We start from the raw sequence: 18,641 nt of genomic DNA, 5'->3' as shown, positions 1-18,641 counted from the left end.
GGCTCCTTCTGGCTTTTCTTTAAGACGCTGAACTGCAGGCTGTGGAAGGTCAGTAGCTCAGCAGTTCAAGACCCGGGTGCCGCATGACGGAGTAAGCTCCCGTCTCTAGTTCCAGCTCCTGCCAACCTAGCAGTTCGAAAGCAAGAAATTGCAAGTAGATAAATAGGTACCACTTTGGTGGGAAGGTAACAGCGTTCCGTGCGCCTTGGTGTTTAGTCATGCCAACCACATGACCACAGAAACGTCTTCAGACAGCGCTAGCTCTTCGGCTTGGAAACGGAGATGAGCACCGCTACCCTAGAGTCGGATTCAACTGGCTTTTGAGCAAGGGAACCTTTACGTTTATGTCTCCTTCTGGCTTTTCCCACCTCCTGTGTCCCCTCCTCTTCCAATCCACCCCGCCATATTTCCACGGCCTATTTCCTTCTTAAAAATCCCTTCCCTTCAATACCTCCCTGTCTCCTTTCTTTCAGGCCTAGGTCCCACTGAGGTGGTGCGTCTAGACAGCAGTGTGGATGGCAGGTGGAGGCTCACCTTAGCAAAATCTCTTTTCCAAACCAAAAACAAACAAAAAGGGGAATGGGGGGGGGATCCCCTTCATGTAGAAATGTAACATGTCAGGGAAAAGAGTTGGACGAAGCTCTACTCTCCAACATCTCATTTTCTGAACGAAGGGACTTTTGTAGAGACTTTTGTAGAGAGGCACGGAAATCTCCACTTGGAGCCCAAGAGGGTACAGCCCAGACATAAATGTATCATTTTTATTGATTATTTACTTTAGTTATGTTCAATGTTCCCTGTAAGCTATGGATTCTTGTGAGCAAAAATTCTTCTTTGTGTGCTACTGGCATTAAAGTGGTGAGCGAGCGATTTGCAGTAGCCCCTGTAAGAAGAGCTCTGTAAGTTCTTGGAGGATTGGCTACATTAGGGGTGTGTTGCCTAATAGGCAAAGGAGTTCCTGCTACAAAAAGAGCCCTAAGTGCGATCAACATCTTTCAGGTTTTTGATCAGTACATGGCAGGACGTAGCTGACAACCGTTTCACACATGCGGCCGAAAGTTTCCTTTGCTTTAATTGCTCTGTCCCGGCTCTGGCTAGAATTCTGTAAGGGGAGTTTGACAGAGGGACGAAGCGTTACACTAACTCGAGTAAAACCGGAGTTGTCACGTATACAGCAGGTGGGAAGCAGCAGCCTAGGAACAGGGCGGCGTACGGGAGCATTTCCTATTTCTGACCGTAGAGTCAGATTTCTGAGAAGTCACCGGTCAGCGAGTTAATATTGGCCAATCCTCTCAAGTAACAGCGTCCACGACGTATGAATAAATGGGCATGTATCTGGTGGAGGCCCAGACGCGAGGGGAAGGAGCCAAGCCTCCCTCGCTTTGTGAATGGCTGGCATTTCAGAGATCCCCAGCCCGTGGTTTAGGTTTTCATTTGTGAAGGAAAAGAAGTCCCGAGAAATAGGGGTTAGCAAAGGTTAGTCTTCAGCTGCTTAGCTAGAAATAAAATAGCCTCTCAGCCGGTCTGGAGGGGAGGTTTCCCCATACAGGCTAAGGAGGCGGGGAAAGCAACGGATTCCCCCAGGTTTGCAGCGCAAGGGGGCTCCAGTGACTGACACACTTCGGGCCACTTCCTCTAGAGGGAGTGAGCTCCCCGCTCCCAAGATCTAGCTTGCATTCCTTAAAAAAAAAAAAAAAGTTTTAAAAAATTCAATTGCAACCCCCAAACAGAAAAAGAAATTTTAAAAAATGTATAACCACAGTGGGTGGCAAGTCTACCGATAAAAAAAAGGTAAAGGTTTCCCTTGCTCGAAAGCCAGTCGAGTCCGACTCTAGGGGTCGGTGCTCATCTCCGTTTCCAAGCCGAAGAGCCAGCGCTGTCTGAAGACGTTTCTGTGGTTACGTGGCCAGCATGACTAAACGCCGAGACGTGCGGAATGCTGTTACCTTCCTACATAAGAACATAAGAGAAGCCAATGTTGGATCAGGCCAATGGCCCATCTAGTCCAACACTCTGTCACACAGTGGCCAAAAATACCAGGTGCCATCAGGAAGTCCAGCAGTGGGGCCCTCCCACTGTTGCTCCCCCTCCCAGCACCAAGAATACAGTGCATCACTTGCCCCAGACTGACCGTTCCTATCTATAGGTAAAGGTTCCCTTGTTTGAAAGCCAGTCGAATCTGACTCTAGGGTTGCGGTGCTCATCTCAGTTTCCAAGCCGAAGAGCCAGCGCTGTCCAAAGACGTTTCTGTGGTCATGTGGCCGGCATGACTAAACACCAAGGCGCATGGAACGCTGTTACCTTCCCACCGAAGTGGTACCTATTTATCTACTTGCAATTTCTTGCTTTTGAACTGGTAGGTTGGCAGGAGCTGGAACTAGAGACGGGAGCTCACTTCGTCATGCGGCAACTTGGGTCTCGAACTGCTTAACTACCAACCTTCTGATGGACCTCTGCTCCATATGTTTATCTAATTCCCTCTTGAAGCCATCCATGAAGCTGTCTTACACTGCAGTTCCCCAGTCCCTTGCTCTATACATGCCCTAGCAGATCTTATTTTAAGACAAGCTCTTTAATTTAGAAGTTACAGTTTGCTAGAAGCTTCCATTACCTTGGAGTCTTTGTCCAGAAAGACAGCCCTTTGACTGATCCCAGTGGCAACGGTGGCCGTCAAGATGGAGCTCAGTGTGAGAGCTCCTTTCTCCAGATGGAATCAGTCAAAATGGAGCCCTCTCCCTGCTTGCCAAGGGATTTTATTTCTTATGTTTCCCCACGCCCTTGTGGGCCAAAGAATCCTTTCCTGAAATCTCCAGGAAGATCCAGTCTAGCTTCTCGCGCCCTCAAGTCTTGTTATCAACTTCTAGGTGTCAGATTCCAGCTAAGGTGTCAGCCGGCCATTTCACTGTCCACAGCTGGGACAGCCTATTAGCATTTCCAAAGATTTTATGCTAGTACTTGAGCAAGGTGGGGGCACGGTGGCTCAGAGGTTAAGACGCTGAGCTACAGACCGGAACGTCGGTAGTTTGGCAGTTCGAGACCCGAGTGCCGCATGACGGAGTGAGCTCCCGTCTCTCGTCCCAGCTCCTGCCAACCTAGCAGTTCGAAAGCAAGAAATTGCAAGTAGATAAATAGGTACCACTTCGGGGGGGGGGAGGGTAACAGCGTTCCGTGTGCCTCCGTGTTTAGTCATGCCAGCCACATGACCATGGAGAAGTCTTCAGACAGCGCTGGCTCTTCAGCTTGGAAACGAAGATGAGCACCACCTCCTTGAGTCAGATTCGACTGGCTTTCGAGCAAGGGAAGCCTTTACCTTTCAGGGCTCTTTTTGTAGCAGGAACTCCTTTGCATATTAGGCAGCACACCCCTAATGTAGCCAGTCCTCCAAGAGCTTACAGTAGCCCCTGTAAGAAGAGCTCTGTCAGCTCTTGGAGGATTGGCTGCATTAGGGGTATGTCGCCTGATATGCAAAGGAGTTCCTGCTACAAAAAGAGTCCTGCCGGCGGGGCTTTACTTGGGCAAGGTTGGGATCAATTGATTTCCCCCCTTCTGCCTGTTTTCTGCTCAGAGGGTAAAAAAATTCTAAAACAAAATGTGGGCTTTTTGTCAATCCCAGACCCATGTGGAAAGGTATTTCTCCACAGGAACCCCAGAATAATAGCATACATCTCCCAGCATCTATGAGACATGTCTCAGGAAGTTGTAGCCAGTTGTGGTGCAAGAGGAACATGTCTACTGCATATTCCCAAGTGCTTAGACAGGGTCATCTCTCCTGGGCACGTTTGAACTGAATACAAGTCCGAGGCGAACCCCAGCACGGCAACCGTAATATGAACTGGCCCTAAGGCCTAGAGCTCACCACACCTTGTGTTTATTGGGTCTTTTTCTCACACTACAAGAGGTGGAGTTTGCACCTGATGACTTTATAAACTGTTTTTTAAGCAAGGGGCAATACAGGCATTGTGGTTTTTGTATCTCTTCGATTGTTTGGGAAGATAAAGTGAGATTCGGCAGTCTGAAGTCACAGCCGACCTATTTACTCAGGTAGATTGTTGGATTTAGGGAGGCTGTTGGGGAGAGAAGGTTTCCGTTTGGTCAGGTGCTTTTAGGCTACATAAGCAAAGATGAGAACTCCTTTTCTTGCCCGCAGGAGTCTGACTTGGCCTTTGGGCATCAGCGCGCTGAAGAGAAGAGGAGGGAAGGCCCTTGTGTTGTCACAGTTTGTCCCCTGTTATAAGTTTATAGATTGAAGATTGGGAAAGATTGAAGGTCAAAGAAGACGGGGACGGCAAAGGATGAGATGGTTAGACAGTGTCATAGATGCAACGAACATGAAGTTGAGCAAACTTCAGAGGACGGCGGAAGACAGGAGGGCCTGGCATGATCTGGTCCATGGGGTCGCGAAGAGTCGGACTCGACTGTGCGACTGAACAACAACATAAGTTTAACCTTGCAAAGAATACATCTTCCATTCGATTCAGGCTTCGTTTTCTCGCTTGTCAGGGTCTGGCTTCTCTTTGGCTTTGACTCTTCGGCTTCTCGTAAGGGAACAGCGGCACCTCATCGATTTCCACGGGCTCAGAAGCGTCGAGACGCCCACGTTCCCTCTGCACGGTTTTGTGCCACGTGCCAGCATGGCTTTCCGTCACTCAGGGCTCTGTTTTCTCTTTCAGACAAGATATGCGACCAGATCAGCGATGCGGTGTTGGATGCCCACCTGAGCCAAGATCCAAACGCCAAGGTGGCTTGCGGTAGGAAATCCACCCCTTTTCACCTCGCGGGAGAGCGCTGCCATTCTAGCAAAATCTTTATCGTGACAAGAGGTGGGGGGGAGGCGTATACTGCCGAGATCCTTGGCAGACGTTTAGAGAGCAGGGAAGAAGGTGTGCCCATCCTCTCCAAACAGTGTCTCGGGGCACCTGATTAATGCTGTCCCATAAAACTCAACTCCTGCCAACCTAGCAGTTCGAAAGCAAGAAATTGCAAGTAGATACGTAGGTACCGCTTCGGTGGGAAGGGAACAGCGTTCTGTGTGCCTTGGTGTTTAGTCATGCCAGCCACGTGACCACGGAAATGTCTTCGGACAGCGCTGGCTCTTCGGCTTTGAAACGGAGATGAGCACCGCAACCCTAGAGTCGGACTCGACTGGCTTTCGAGCAAGGGAACCTTTACCTTTACCTTTATAAAACTCAAAAGGAGCCAACATGGGCAAACCAGAAAAGATGTTGGAAATCCTATGCTTGGTTCTGAATTTTCATTTATCGGGTGGACTTATTGGGACCACTGTGGGAGGGCACCAGGGGTTACGCCTTCTCCCCTGCACTGTTTTCCAAATGTGAAATGTTCCTTGGAGCCACCGTTTACCCTGTGAGGGAAACATATGGGTGTTTATTTAATTTGTTCATACCCTGCCCTTTCCCCCAGCGGGGATCCAAAGCAACTTCCTTCCTTCTCCTCTCTTCCATTTTATCCTCACAATGACCCTGTGAGGTAGGTCAGGCTGGGAGCATGTGTGACTGGCCCAAGGTCGGCCAGCGAGCTTCGATGGTGTGAGTGGGGATTCGAACCCAGACACTAGTCTGACACTCCAGACACTACATGCACACTTGTTAGGCTTGCCAAGTCCCCCCCCCGGGGGCAGGGAAGCCCCTGCCCCAGGGGCCCTTTTTCCACCGCCGGCGGATCGGGCCCCGGGGAGAGCCCCACCCCAACGTGCGCGTCACCCAGAAGTGACGCGACCACGCTGGGGGCGGGGCCACGGTCATCCGAGGGAAAACTCTATCCGGGTCGTCATCCGAGGGAAAACACTTCCGGGTCGTCACGTCACTTCTGGGTGGACGCGCACTCCAGACGCCAGCCAGGAGTCCCCCGCTGCAGCGCAACACCCGACTTGGCAACCCTAATACCTGTCAGAGTCTCGCAGTAATCAGTTCTCAACAACTCTCCTTCAAAAGGTTCAAGTTTATTGAGTCCAGTAAAGGCAGGTCTTCTGAGCATACATTCATTGTCAGAACTAAAAGCAAGCCAGTGATATACAGAAATCAAAAGGGTCAGTGGGCGGCTCAGGGCCAATCAGGAGTCACGCACAAGGCCGCCTAACCTAACGGGTAAGCATTCCCGGGAGAAGGAGCAACAAGGTACCAAGGTCACCAGCTCAGACTAAGGGGCGATAAGCATGCAGGGAGAAGTGAAACTAAACATTCCAGAGAAACAGACAGAAGCAATTTATGCGTGAAATTCCCAGACTTAGCTGGTTTTGGCCTGGGGAAGGGTTTGATTCTTAACCTGCCTACTTCCATCCTGGATTTTGGTGCTCGGGTGCGCTTAAGCGTCACAAAGAGATGGAACCTAAAAACTAGCATGCTCAGGGATCTGTGAAGAAATAGTTGAGGAGGGAGTGAGAGGGAAAAAAGAAGGTGATTTTTCCTACTCTCACTCGCCTCCTCTGTCCTTACAGTTTCTTCACTGTTTCCCAGTTGAAGGGGGTTGTTTTGGGCTCAGGGAAAAATATATATATTCCCAGTGCAGCTGGGCTCAGGTGACGGCTGCTGGCTGAATCGTCTCAGTTTCACTCTGGTCTCCCGAGACTCATGGGGGTTGACTAGGGCTGCTAGCTCCTTGTTGGAGATTTTTGGGGTGGACCCTGGGGTGGGCGGGGTTTGGGGAGGGGCGGGACCTCAGCGGAGTGTAATGCCATAGAGTTCACCCTTCAAAGCAGCCATTTTCTCCAGGGGGAACTGATCTCCTCCGCCTGAAAGGTTTTAATGTGTAGCCCTTGTGAGTGACTTATATTCCAGAAGCATTGCATGTATTGATTTTTAGAGGAATCCTTCAGCCAGCCTAATACAGTTTCTCCCACCTCTTTTCTTTTAGAGACAGTGTGCAAAACAGGAATGGTGCTTCTCTGTGGGGAGATCACGTCCCTAGGTGTGGTGGATTACCAGCGGATTGTAAGAGACACGATAAGGCACATCGGTTACGACGATTCCGCAAAAGGTGGGTGGGAAATGGAAGGATGCAGGTTTCAGAGTGGTGCCAGTTGTGGGCTGAGAAATGCATGGAAATTTGGGGGGTTAGGGTTTGGGGACAGAAGAACATAAGAGAAGCCAGTGTTGGATCAGGCCAATGGCCCATCCAGTCCAACACTCTGTCACACAGTGGCCAGGCCAAAAATACCAGGTGCCATCAGGAGGTCCAGCAGTGGGGCCAGGACACTAGAAGCCCACCCACTGTTGCCCCCCCCCAAAAAAGCACCAAGAATACAGAGCATCCCTTGCCCCATACAGTGTATTCCATCTATAAAAACATCAGAGAAGCCAATGTTGGATCAGGCCAATGGCCCATCCAGTCCAACACTCTGTCACACAGTGGCCAAAAATACCAGGTGCCATCAGGAGGTCCACCAGGGGTGCCAGGACACTAGAAGCCCTCCCACTGTTGCCCCCCCCCAAGCACCAAGAATACAGAGCATCACTTGCCCCAGACCGAGAGTTCCTATCTATACCTTGCGGCTAATAGCCACTGATGGACCTCTGCTCCATATAAGAACATAAGAGAAGCCAATGTTGGATCAGGCCAATGGCCCATCCAGTCCAACACTCTGTGTCACACAGTGGCCAAAATACCAGGTGCCATCAGGAGGTCCAGCAGTGTGGCCAGGACACTAGAAGCCCTCCCACTGTGCCCCCCCCCCCAGCACCAAGAAGACAGAGCATCACTTGCTCCAGCCTGAGAGTTCCTATCTATACCTTGCGGCTAATAGCCACTGATGGACCTCTGCTCCGTATGCTTATCCAATTCCCTCTTGGTGGGGTTTGGGGAGGGACGTCAGCAGTATATAATGCCATAGACTCCACCCTCCAAAGCAGCCATATTCTCCAAGGGAACCAGCCTTGGGGTGAGATCAGGGGAACCCTGTTGTGATGTCAGGACATGGTTAATTTGCCCTAACTGTTGTTGAGGGCGAAAGGGAGAATAAATGCATGGATTCTGATGGTGGTCACATATCTGACGGAACAGGCGGTTTTGGTCTTAGCTCAGTGCCAAAATACTTAGCTAAGATACAAAATACAAAAGACCACCCATCGATTCCACAGCCGCTGACGCAATTTTAAAAGCATTCATAGTTCTTCCTGAAATAGTGGTTTGGCGACACAGTGTCGCCCCCTGCTGTTTTCCCAATCAAAATACAGTACATTCAGACTTCCAGTGCTTAGCTATTAGACTTCTGGCTGCCGTGAGAAGGTAAGTTAACAAATAAATATCTTTTTGATCGTATCCATCTGGGATAATGTTCAGCAAGTACGTTTCTAGTAACAATTCTAGACTTATGTTCATAATTTCTAGTATGAAATTGCAGAAATGGACAAGCTTAACACTATCTTACAAGGGAAAGATGATTTAATTTTTCAAAATAGATGGTCTAGAGCAGTGATGGTGAACCTTTTAGAGACCGAGTGCCCAAACTGCGACCCAAAACCCACTTATTTATCGCAAAGTGCCAAAACTTTAACCTGAATACTGAGGTTTTACTTTAGAAAAAACAACTCATACATTAACTTAAGATGATCAAACAAAGTAAGGAAAGCAATCGTAAATGCTTTCATTTACTTAAAATTATTTGGCAGAGAATTCGACACTTTAATGATGGTCTGGGCCTGGCTGGGGCGATGGCACGCATGCCCACAGAGAGGGTTCTGAGTGCCACCTCTGGCACCCGTGCCATGGGTTCGCCACCACTTGTCTAGAGTATATAAGTGGCTTCGAAAGAAAATGTAATGTACACTCCAATGAATCAAACACTCCAAGTCTTGTAATCCTTATGTGTTGTAAATGTGTAAAACTTATAAATAAATATTATTAAAAAAAATACAGTACATGATATTTCCCCCCCTCTATCAGGAAAAACAGCAGCACGGCTGCGATCACACACACTTAATAATCCCCTTTCAATGCACATTCCAACTGGATTTTACTGTGTGAACTGGCACAATCCAATAGAAAAGTGCATTGAATGTGGATTGAAAGTGAGTTTTTTAGGGTGTGTGATCGCAGCCTATGTGTGCTTGGAATGGGTGGTAGTATTTTGATTGAGGAAGGTCTGATAAACATTTAAGAGCGTAAGAAGAGCCCTGCTGGATCAGACCAGTGGTCCATCTAGTCCAGCATCCTGTTTCACCCTGCAACCAACCAGTTCCTCTGGAGGTCCAACAAAAGGGCATAGAGGCCGAGCCCTTCCCTGATAAGAAGAGCCCTGCTAGGTCAGACCAGTGAGGGTCCATCTAGTCCAGCATCCTGTCTCACCCAGCGACCAACCAGTTCCTCTGGAGGTCCAACAACAGGGCACGGAGGCCAAGGCCTTCCCCTGATATTGCTTCTGGGATTTAGAGGCTGACTGCCTCTGAACATGGAGGTTCTCTTTAGTCACCCTGCCTAGTAGCTACCAATAGGCCCATCCTCCATGAATCCGTCTAATCCTCTTTTTAAGCTGCCCGTGCCTATGGCCATCGCTACATCCTCTGGTCTCCCCACCCAGTCTCCCTTTTGCGTTTGAACAATCAGTCTAATACATTTTTATCCCATCCTTCCTCCAAGGAATTCAGGGGCAGGTCATGTGATTCCCCCCGTTTTACCTTCACAACAATCCAGTGAGGTAGGTTAGGCTGAGCATGTGAATAGCCCAGTGACCTTCCATGGCTGGGGGGGGGGATTTTAACCTGTATCTCTTAGATCCTAGACTCACACACTTAACCTCTTGAGCCACAAACTGGCAACCCTTTGACAGACTGGGAAATCCGTTAGAGAAAACTTTGAAGGGAGTTCTGTGCACACAGACACACCCATACCTGCTGTTTCAGACCATTTTCACTCCTGCGCAACTCACTTCCAGTATATTACATAAATGATTTTTGAGCTTTCCGTCTCCTCAAGGTAGATGGTTTTGATTTCCCTCAGAAAATATCCTATGATCCCGATAAGGAATTCTCTTTGCATGTGGACTGAAATCCTGTACTTCTCACTAGTGCTAGTTAGAGAGGGCTTGGGGGAAATATCTGCAGGATCTTGTGGAAAAAATTCCATGTGGTCCTGAAAAGCATAATTGACCGGGGGGACGGGACGGGACCACAAGGCCCTTCATAATTTGGAACTCCGTTCCACAGGGTTCGACTACAAGACCTGCAATGTTCTCGTGGCGTTGGAACAACAGTCCCCTGATATCGCTCAGGGCGTTCATCTGCACAGGGCCGAGGAAGAAGTGGGTGCTGGGGATCAGGTAAGAAAACAACTCACCGATAATTCAGATTGATTGCTCTCGAGTGTAAAATACATTCCATCTCCATTGTATTGAGCTTTTCAGCCCAGAGCAAATAAGCAAAAGATACTGGGTCAGCTAGTAGAATAATACAGCTACTTTCTCCCCGCACACAGATACAGAATTGTCAAGTCAGAGGCATACAAAGGTATATGTGCAGGATATGGAAAGCCATAGTCAGGGCCAGTTTCAGATTTCGAGGGGACCTGGGTAGAGAATTCCCAGCCCCACTCCCTTTTTCTACCCATCACCAGGCTGCCATGCATAAGAACATAAGAAGGGCCCTGCTGGATCAGCTCAGTGGTCCATCTAGTCCAGCAACCCGTCTCACACAGTGGCCAACCAGTCACTCTGGAGGGCCAACAACAGGACACAGTGGCCGAGGCCTTCTCTTGATGCTGCCTCCTGGCTCTGGGATTCAGAGGCCTAGTGCTTGTGTGTGTGTGTGTGTGTGTGTGTGGTTTTCAGTGGAGAAATGGTGCCAAGTAACTCTTCTGCCACTCACCATTCCTATCCTGTTTAGAGTCCTACTGGATCAGACTAGTGGTCCATCTAGTTGAGTATCCTGTCTCACAGTAGCCAACCAGTTCCTCTGGACAGCCAACAACAGGGCATAGAGTCCGAGGCCTTCCCCTGATGTTGCCTCCTGGCACTGGGATTCAGAGGTTTACCACCTCTGAATGTGGAGTTTCCCCTCAGTCACCATGGCTGGTAGCCACTGATAGACCTATCTTCCACAAATCTGTCTAATCCCTTTAAAACCGTCTACGCCTGTGGAAGAGAAAGAAAAACAAAGAGGCTTCTTTGTCCGGTTGCCGTGAACATTGATCCTTCCCTTCCCACTGCAGGGTCTGATGTTTGGCTACGCGACAGACGAGACGGAGGAGTGCATGCCGCTGACCATCGTGTTAGCTCACAAACTGAACGCCAAGCTGGCCGAACTGAGGCGCAGCGGTGAACTACCTTGGCTCAGACCTGACTCCAAAACCCAGGTTAGTTGGGAGCTGGACCCTAATTGCGAGGAGGGAGGAGTCGGCAGTGGGTGGGCGAAATCAGAGCTCTGTGTGGGGCAGGACCAAAACACTGGCCAGTTGACTGACTGGATACTTCTTGGACAAAGTTACCCTTGGGTAAGTGGCAGTATCATGGGATGACGTGCAAACAATGGTGTCATGATCTGTGTAGGACTGGGAGACAAATCCTAGAGGCCTAGGCCCCAGGAGACCTGTGTGGGAGTGGAAAGCAGACAGCCTACAATCTCCACAATGCTCAGCGACGGTTGTAACCAGTCGGTGTCCAGGGATTGTGTGAGGAGATGTGACTTAAGCTTTGTGGGCTGTGGAACTGCGTTCTTTCCTCTCACAGAGTTAAACTGAGGGGACAGTCTGGTCTGAGAGAAAGATCCCTCACTTGGGACAGAGTGAGTATAAAAGGCTGTGGGCCTTGAATAGTAACCAGTTAAGAGAAATAGGTAGTCGCGTTAGATTTGTTTATTTTGCCTTTAAACACACTTGTATATATTTTAAGCACCTTACCTGGTTTTCATTGCCCCATTACTGTATTAATAAACCATTTGTTTAATGTTCTCTGCATGGTCATCATGCCTATAGTTCTTGGCTTAAAAGGGGCCTATTGGTTGGGCTACTCTGGGCCTTCCCAAGGGACCCTAAGTCCAGAGTGGTGGCAGAGGAAGGTGGCAACCCACAAGGGGTCATGACAAATGGTCAGAAAAACAGGCTCTTATTCCCCAGTTCCAGAGGAATCCAGGTCACGTACCAGTGATTTAGAAACGGACACCTGTAACTTTCATAAGGCTTCTTTTGCTTACTCCTCAATTAGCCAAATTATTGTTGCTGTTGTTATTTAGAAAATTAGTATGCTGCCTCTCTATAATCTCCCCAGATGGCTCACATTAAAACAATACTTGACAATCTGTTGCCCCAGAAGGTCAGACCGGGACCAACAGGTTGAAATGGGTTAGAAAATTAGTATGCTGCCTCTCTATAACCTCCCCTGATGGCTCACATTAAAACAATACTTAACAATCTGTTGCCCCAGAAGGTCGGACCAGAACCAGCAGGTTGAAATGGGATCAGAAGAGTTTTCAGCTAAATGTTAGGAAGACATTCCAGGCAGAGCAGTTCCTCCGTAGAACAGGCTTCCTCGGGAGGTGGTGGGCAGTGCTGATTCTATGACTCACTATAAATTTAGGCAGATGGTGAGAAGTAGGGCGGTCCTATGTATCCTTAATGAACATTTCTTTGAGCCTTCTAAACCGCGGATGTCAAACATGTGGCCCGTGGGCTGGAACGGACCCATACAGGGCTCTAGTCTGGCCCGTGACCAACTGGTCATTACCTTTATTGCCAGATGGCAGAGGCTGTGCATTCTGTCCCTGTATCCTGTCCCAGTGCTGATGAGCGACAGGCGGTGGAAGTGGGAGGGGTGGGCATCGGGGAAAAACTATAAGGAAATACCGTAAGAGTGTTGATGTTTTAAGTATGTTTGTAGTTTGAGTAAAAAAAATATCATTAATGGGGTTTGCCTGTATCCTCTGTAAAGTTTATATCTTCGGTACCTGGCATGACGTTTTATGGCACGCATGGCCCGGCCCGACAAAGTGACATCTTTGTCAGATCCGGCCCTCGTAACAGATGAGCTTGACGCCTCTGTTTACAGTGTTCCGCTTAGTAACAACCAGTTTACTTAGTCTGCTTTTAAGCCCAGACCTATAAACAGTGCTAGTCATAAAACATAGCCAGGATATTTTTGCGGTCTTTTGGAAGATGGTGAGATGAATGGCCTGCCTTCTCCTCCTGTGGTCAACACCATTTCCTCTTGTCCATCCTCAGGTCACGGTCCAGTATCTCCAGAAGGACGGCACGGTCATCCCTATGCGCGTCCACACCATTGTGATCTCTGTGCAACACGACGAGACCGTCACTCTGGAGGCCATGCGCAAGGCCCTGCGGGAGCGGGTCATCAGGGCCGTGGTGCCAGCCCAATACCTGGACGAGGACACCGTCTACCACCTCCAGCCCAGTGGCCGGTTTGTCATCGGGGGGCCCCAGGTACGTGAAACCACGGGTCTGCCTTCTGCTGAGCCAGACCCTTGGTCCCTCCTAGCCACTATTGTCTACTCAGACCGGCGGTTGCTTTCCAGGGTCTTCCACATCACCTGCATTCAGACCCTCTTAGCTGGAGGTGCCAGGAATTGAACCTGGGCCCTTCCGCATGCCAAGTAATTGCTCTACCGCTGAGCCATGGCCTCTCCCCCTCCGTGTGTATACTGAGTTCACCCAGTGAACTTCCAAGAAAAAGATAGTTTGAAACCTGCCCAGGGCTCTTTTTGTAGCAGGGACTCCTTCGCATATTAGGCAACACACCCCTAATGTAGCCAATCCCCCAAGAGCTTACAGTAGCCCCTGTAAGAAGAGCTCTGTAAGCTCTTGGAGGATTGGCTACAGTAGGGGGGGTGTCGACTAATATGGGAAGGAGTTCCTGTTACAAAAAGAGCCCTGCGGGCCGCTACTCTGCTGGCGTCACAAAAAAAGGGACTTCTCATGTAAGCGAGATTTGCAGCCATTCCAGTTCACCTGGCTGCGTCCGAGGGAGAGATGACAGAGAGAAGCCCCGTTCATCAGCCAGCCTAAGGCCAGCTATCGTTGGGCTCCTCGCTACTACAGAGCGGCTGTCACCAGCAAGTGTGGACCTGCCTGGCCACAGCCAATGACAGCTCCACGCCCCCTGTAACAACCTATCAGGGATCCAATCGCCTTTGACTCAGCCTATCTCGGAATGGTCCTTTAGTAGCATCAGAGGGAGGCGAGATACCAAGGCTACCTCCATCAGATCAGCTTCCATTGGTGTGCTTTGGTTTGCCTTCCCCTGCACAGAGAGCCAGTTTGGTGTCGTGGTTAAGTGTGCGGACTCTAATCTGGGAGAACCGGGTTTGATTCCCCACTCCTCCAGTTGCACCTGGCTGTTTGACCTTGGGCAAGACGTAGTTCTGATAAGAGCTGTTCTTGAAAAAGAGCAGTTTCTATCAAGAGCTCTCTCGGCCCCACCTACCTCACAGGGTGTCTGCTGTGGGGAGGGGAAGGGGAAGGAGTTCGTAAGCCGCTCTGAGACTCCTTTGGGTAGTGAAGGGCAGGGTATAAATCCAATCTCTTCTTCTTCTCTTCGAATGTCTGGGATAGCATCCACCAACAAAAATTTAATACATTCTTCCTCTGAGTCCCTCCTTCTCATAGAAGCCACTATGATATGTGGGCTTAAATAATTCTAGAAAGGGCTCTCTCAGCCCCACCTACCTCACAGGGCATCTGTAGTTGGGAGGGGAAGGGAAAGGAGTTTGTAAGCCGCTCTGAGACTTCTTCGGGTAGTGAAGGGTGGGGTATAAATCCAATCTCCTCTTCTCTTCTTCTTCTAACTACCGATTACCAAGTCCACTTGGTGTAGTGGTTAAGAGTGCGGACCCTAATCTGGGAGAACCTGGTTTGATTCCCCACGCCTCCACATGCAGCTGCTGGTGTGACCTTGGGTCAGCCACAAGTTCTCTCAGAGCTGTTCTCTCAAGGGCAGTTCTTTAAAGAGATCTCTCAGTCCCACCTGCCTCGCAAGGTTCTGTCGTGGGGAGGCAAAGGGAAAGGAGATTGTAAACCGCTCTGAGACTCTGAGTGAAGGGCGGGGTATAAATCCCAATATCCTCCTCCTCCTCTTCCCCCCCCATGTGTGTCCCCCTCCCCCCAGCCCTGTCGACCAGCCATGCTCTGGAAGTTCTCTGTTTGGAATGTAATTCCCAGGCATGCATGGCTTCTGATTTGGATTGAGACCAATAGCCACATGGAGAGGGTAGTAGCAATATAGGATTGTTTCAGGTCAGGAAAACTGTGTGTGTGTGTATGTGTGATTAAGCCCCTACTTACCACATGCTGTGGTCCTGAATCAGGCCTTTTTAGGGCTAAGCTAGACATGACGGTGTCCCCGTGGCAGTTCCAAAGTTATGGAACTGTCACTTTGGAAGTGCGTCAGATTATATCCTGAAATAGCTTCCTATGGACTTGTTAAAGCGTGGCTTGTTTAGTCACATTCGTGACACCGTACAGTGCCATCCCATACAGAGGTGCTCCAGTCTAAGATTTAAGGGTGCTTGCACACAAAAGCTTACACCGTGAATCAATGTTCCCTCTAAGCTGTGGAGTCTTGCAAGCAAAAATTCTACTTGGTGAGCGACTGGCATTAAAGTTGTGAGCGAGCGATTTGGCTACGCCATAAATTAGTTTGCTCTGGAGCCCATCCTTCCTGAGCTAAGACAAAAATGTGTGAGCCGGAGGCTAAAAAACTGTGAGCCAGCTCACACCAACTCAGCTTCGAGGGAACACTGGTGACAATATACACCCTTGTCGTACTCCTTTCCCTATGCTAAACCAATCAGTTGTTCCATCTCCGGTTCTAACTGTCGCTTCTTGGCCCTTATAATAGCAATCAAGGGAACAGCAATACAATAGACATCAATACACAAATTGCTAACTCACACTAACTCAGCTTAGAGGGAACACTGCCGTGAATGACACTTTGTTGGTCTTAAGGGTGCCACTGGACTCAAACGTTGTTCTTCTGCATAGGATTATGTGGCTAGTTTTAAGGTTGTCGGCCGGTACTGGGCGTGGGAGTCTTTCAGACACAACTTTTCATATTGGCGCATTGGTTCTGAAGGTTTTGGGGATAGGCTTGATTGTTTTTTTGTACTGTTATTTTATTCCTACGTACCTTTTTGATGGCAAGGTGACCAATTTCAGACTATCAAACTGACAGCCCTTCCTAATCGCACTAACTCGGAAATGCCAATGGGTATCCAAAGAAAAAGCTATGACGGCACAGCGGGAGAGAGACTACGAGAGAGGGAAAGCCGGAATGGAAGCCGAAAGAGAACAACAAATACAGTTACCCAAAATTCAGGCAGAAAAAGCCAACGTAGAAGCCGGAAAAGCAAAAAGAATCACCACAGAATTCCTGTCAGAAATGGCACTCCCATGTAGACCTAGAGAGGCACATGGGGATAAGTTAGGGAGAGGAGACACTCAGGTACTTACTGTGCTGATCAGGGCTATTTTTGGGCAGGAACACACAGGAATGGCGTTCCGGCTGGCTTCAGAGTTGGCCACGCCCATTACAGCGACAACCCCCCAGCAACTTCGAGGCGGGTGGGCCAGGGCAAGCCAAGGGAAGGGAAGGCATGAGGTGTGGCCTAATAGGCCAATGAGCGGTGCTGTCGTGGGCGTGGCCTATTATGCTAATGAGTTCCTGTTGGGCTTTTTCTACAAAAAAAAAGCCCTGATGCTGATTATCCTTCCAACGGTATCGTTAGCACATCTGTTAAAATGTGGATCTTAAGATGAGCTAAGTAGTGGTGGTGGTGGTCAATGCTCCCTCTAAGCTGTGGAATTTTGCGAGCGAAAATTCTTCTTTGTGAGCTCCTGGCATCAAAGTTGTGAGCCAGAGATTTGGCTACTGCGTCAATTAGTTTGCTCTGGAGCCATCCCTTCCTGAGCGAAGACAAAATGCGTGAGCCGGAGGCTAAAGAACTGTGAGGTAGCTCACACTAACTCAGCTTAGAGGGAACACTGGTGGTGGTGGAGAGTGTGGTCAAGCCACGCCCAACTCATGGCGATCCCTCAGGGGTTTTCAAGGCAAGAGACGAACGGAGGTGGGTTTGCCATGGCCTGCCTCTGTGCAACAGCCGTGGCCTTCCTCGGTGGCCTCCCATCCAAGAACTAACCGGGGCCAACCCAGCTTAGCTTCCAGGACCTAATGAGACCGGGCCCTCCGGGCCACCCAGGTCAGGACGAGTCAAGCAGTGCCCTTTGGCTGAATGTTTTCGGAACCGCCGTATCTTTTTAGGACACTTGGCTGCTTTTGCTTCGTAACATTCCGAATCATGCCCTCTAGTGAAAACGCACTGAGTGATCTTCACCGTTGTAACACCACAGGGCGATGCTGGAGTGACCGGCCGGAAGATCATCGTGGATACTTACGGCGGATGGGGTGCTCACGGAGGCGGGGCCTTTTCAGGGAAAGACTACACAAAGGTGGACCGGTCAGCAGCCTACGCCGCCCGCTGGGTGGCCAAATCCTTGGTGAAAGCCGGGCTGTGCCGCCGGGTTCTAGTCCAGGTAAGCTCCCCTGAGATCTTCTCTGAGTCTGCAGCCGTAAACAAGAAGTAGGCGGCACGGAGAGCACCGAAACGAACAGGCCCATCTCCTTACTCTTTTCTGGCACTGGCCGCTCCTGCCCGGGAGTTAAGATCACAGGGAGGGGGCCCTTCTGACTGTCTCGCCAATCAGAGGAGCTCACCTGGTGAGCACACACGAGAGGGCCTTTTTGGCGGGAGCCCCTGACGGTGGAACAACCTCCCTAGGGAGGTACGCTGCTCCCCCTCACTTTAAGACCGATTCAATTCAATTCAATTCAAATACCTTTTATTGGCATACAATATTAGAAGCATTTACCAATAATACATTCCAAAAGAAATTATAAAATAGATAGTCGTGGCTATGTCAGGCCTAACTCAAGTTGTCACAAGCTAGATTTGACCATACAAAAGATGCCTGAATCATAAAATAAACTGGCATTCTAAACTTTTAAACTTAAGTTTTTAGACTTATAAATTAAGAATCATTAATATGATCAGGGTCACTCTTCCGTTTTATAAAACCATGGAGAAACTTAGCGGTAAGACCGATTCCCCGCAAGCCGCTGCACCACCCTCGCTCTTCCCTTTCCCCCTAATTGTATTCGTCAATTTTCCACTACTTGCTGCGCGGCCCCATTTTGACCCGCAGCATCCCCCCGATTTCCCCCGCATCTTCTTGATCTCAAAAAACAAGGATCGAGAAGACGCAGGGGAAATCGGGGGGATGCTGCGGGTCAAAATGTGGTCGCGCAGCAAGTAGTGGAAAATTGATGAATATAATTGGGGGGGGGGAAGAGCAAGGGCAGAGCAGCTGCTTGTGGGAAATCGGTCGAAGTGAATTGAAAGTGGATTATTTAGTATGTGTGATCGCAGCCAGTGAAGGCCTCGTCACGGGCCATTTCAGTGAGTCTGCATCTGAGTTGGGATTTTTGCATCTCGAGTCTCTGTTTCCTCGGTGTCCCCCACTGGTTCTGAGCCACTGTCTGACAGTGCTGGTGGTGGTCGTGTATATGTGAAACTAGATGGTGAGCAATGCTCCCTCTAAGCTGTTGAGTCCTGTGAGCAAAAATTCTACTTTGTGAGCTACCGGCATTAAAGTTGTGAGCAGGTGAATTGGCTACTGAATAACTTAGTTTG

The 18,641-nt window shown here is 49.5% G+C and overlaps 1 protein-coding gene across 1 annotated transcript in view; it reads left to right on the top strand.

Annotated features, from left to right (window-relative positions):
* Positions 1-4,670: 4,670 nt before the first annotated feature.
* The window catches only part of LOC107106371 (S-adenosylmethionine synthase), a gene marked incomplete at its 5' end in the record, with an annotated part of 19,018 nt that continues 5,047 nt past the window's right edge, over positions 4,671-18,641 (top strand). Inside the window, 6 exons of the mRNA XM_015406506.1 lie at positions 4,671-4,748; positions 6,871-6,993; positions 10,158-10,270; positions 11,158-11,301; positions 13,162-13,380; positions 17,302-17,484. Of these exons, the coding sequence (XP_015261992.1) occupies positions 4,671-4,748; positions 6,871-6,993; positions 10,158-10,270; positions 11,158-11,301; positions 13,162-13,380; positions 17,302-17,484 (860 nt within the window). The remainder of the gene's footprint in view (positions 4,749-6,870; positions 6,994-10,157; positions 10,271-11,157; positions 11,302-13,161; positions 13,381-17,301; positions 17,485-18,641) is intronic.

Source organism: Gekko japonicus, unplaced genomic scaffold (genome assembly GCF_001447785.1).
Source record: "Gekko japonicus isolate JY-2015 unplaced genomic scaffold, Gekko_japonicus_V1.1 scaffold5181, whole genome shotgun sequence".
In the NCBI taxonomy this organism is placed as follows: Eukaryota; Metazoa; Chordata; class Lepidosauria; order Squamata; family Gekkonidae; genus Gekko; species Gekko japonicus.
The sequence above is the reverse complement of the archived record's forward strand: the minus strand, read 5'-3'. Positions and strand labels throughout refer to the sequence as shown.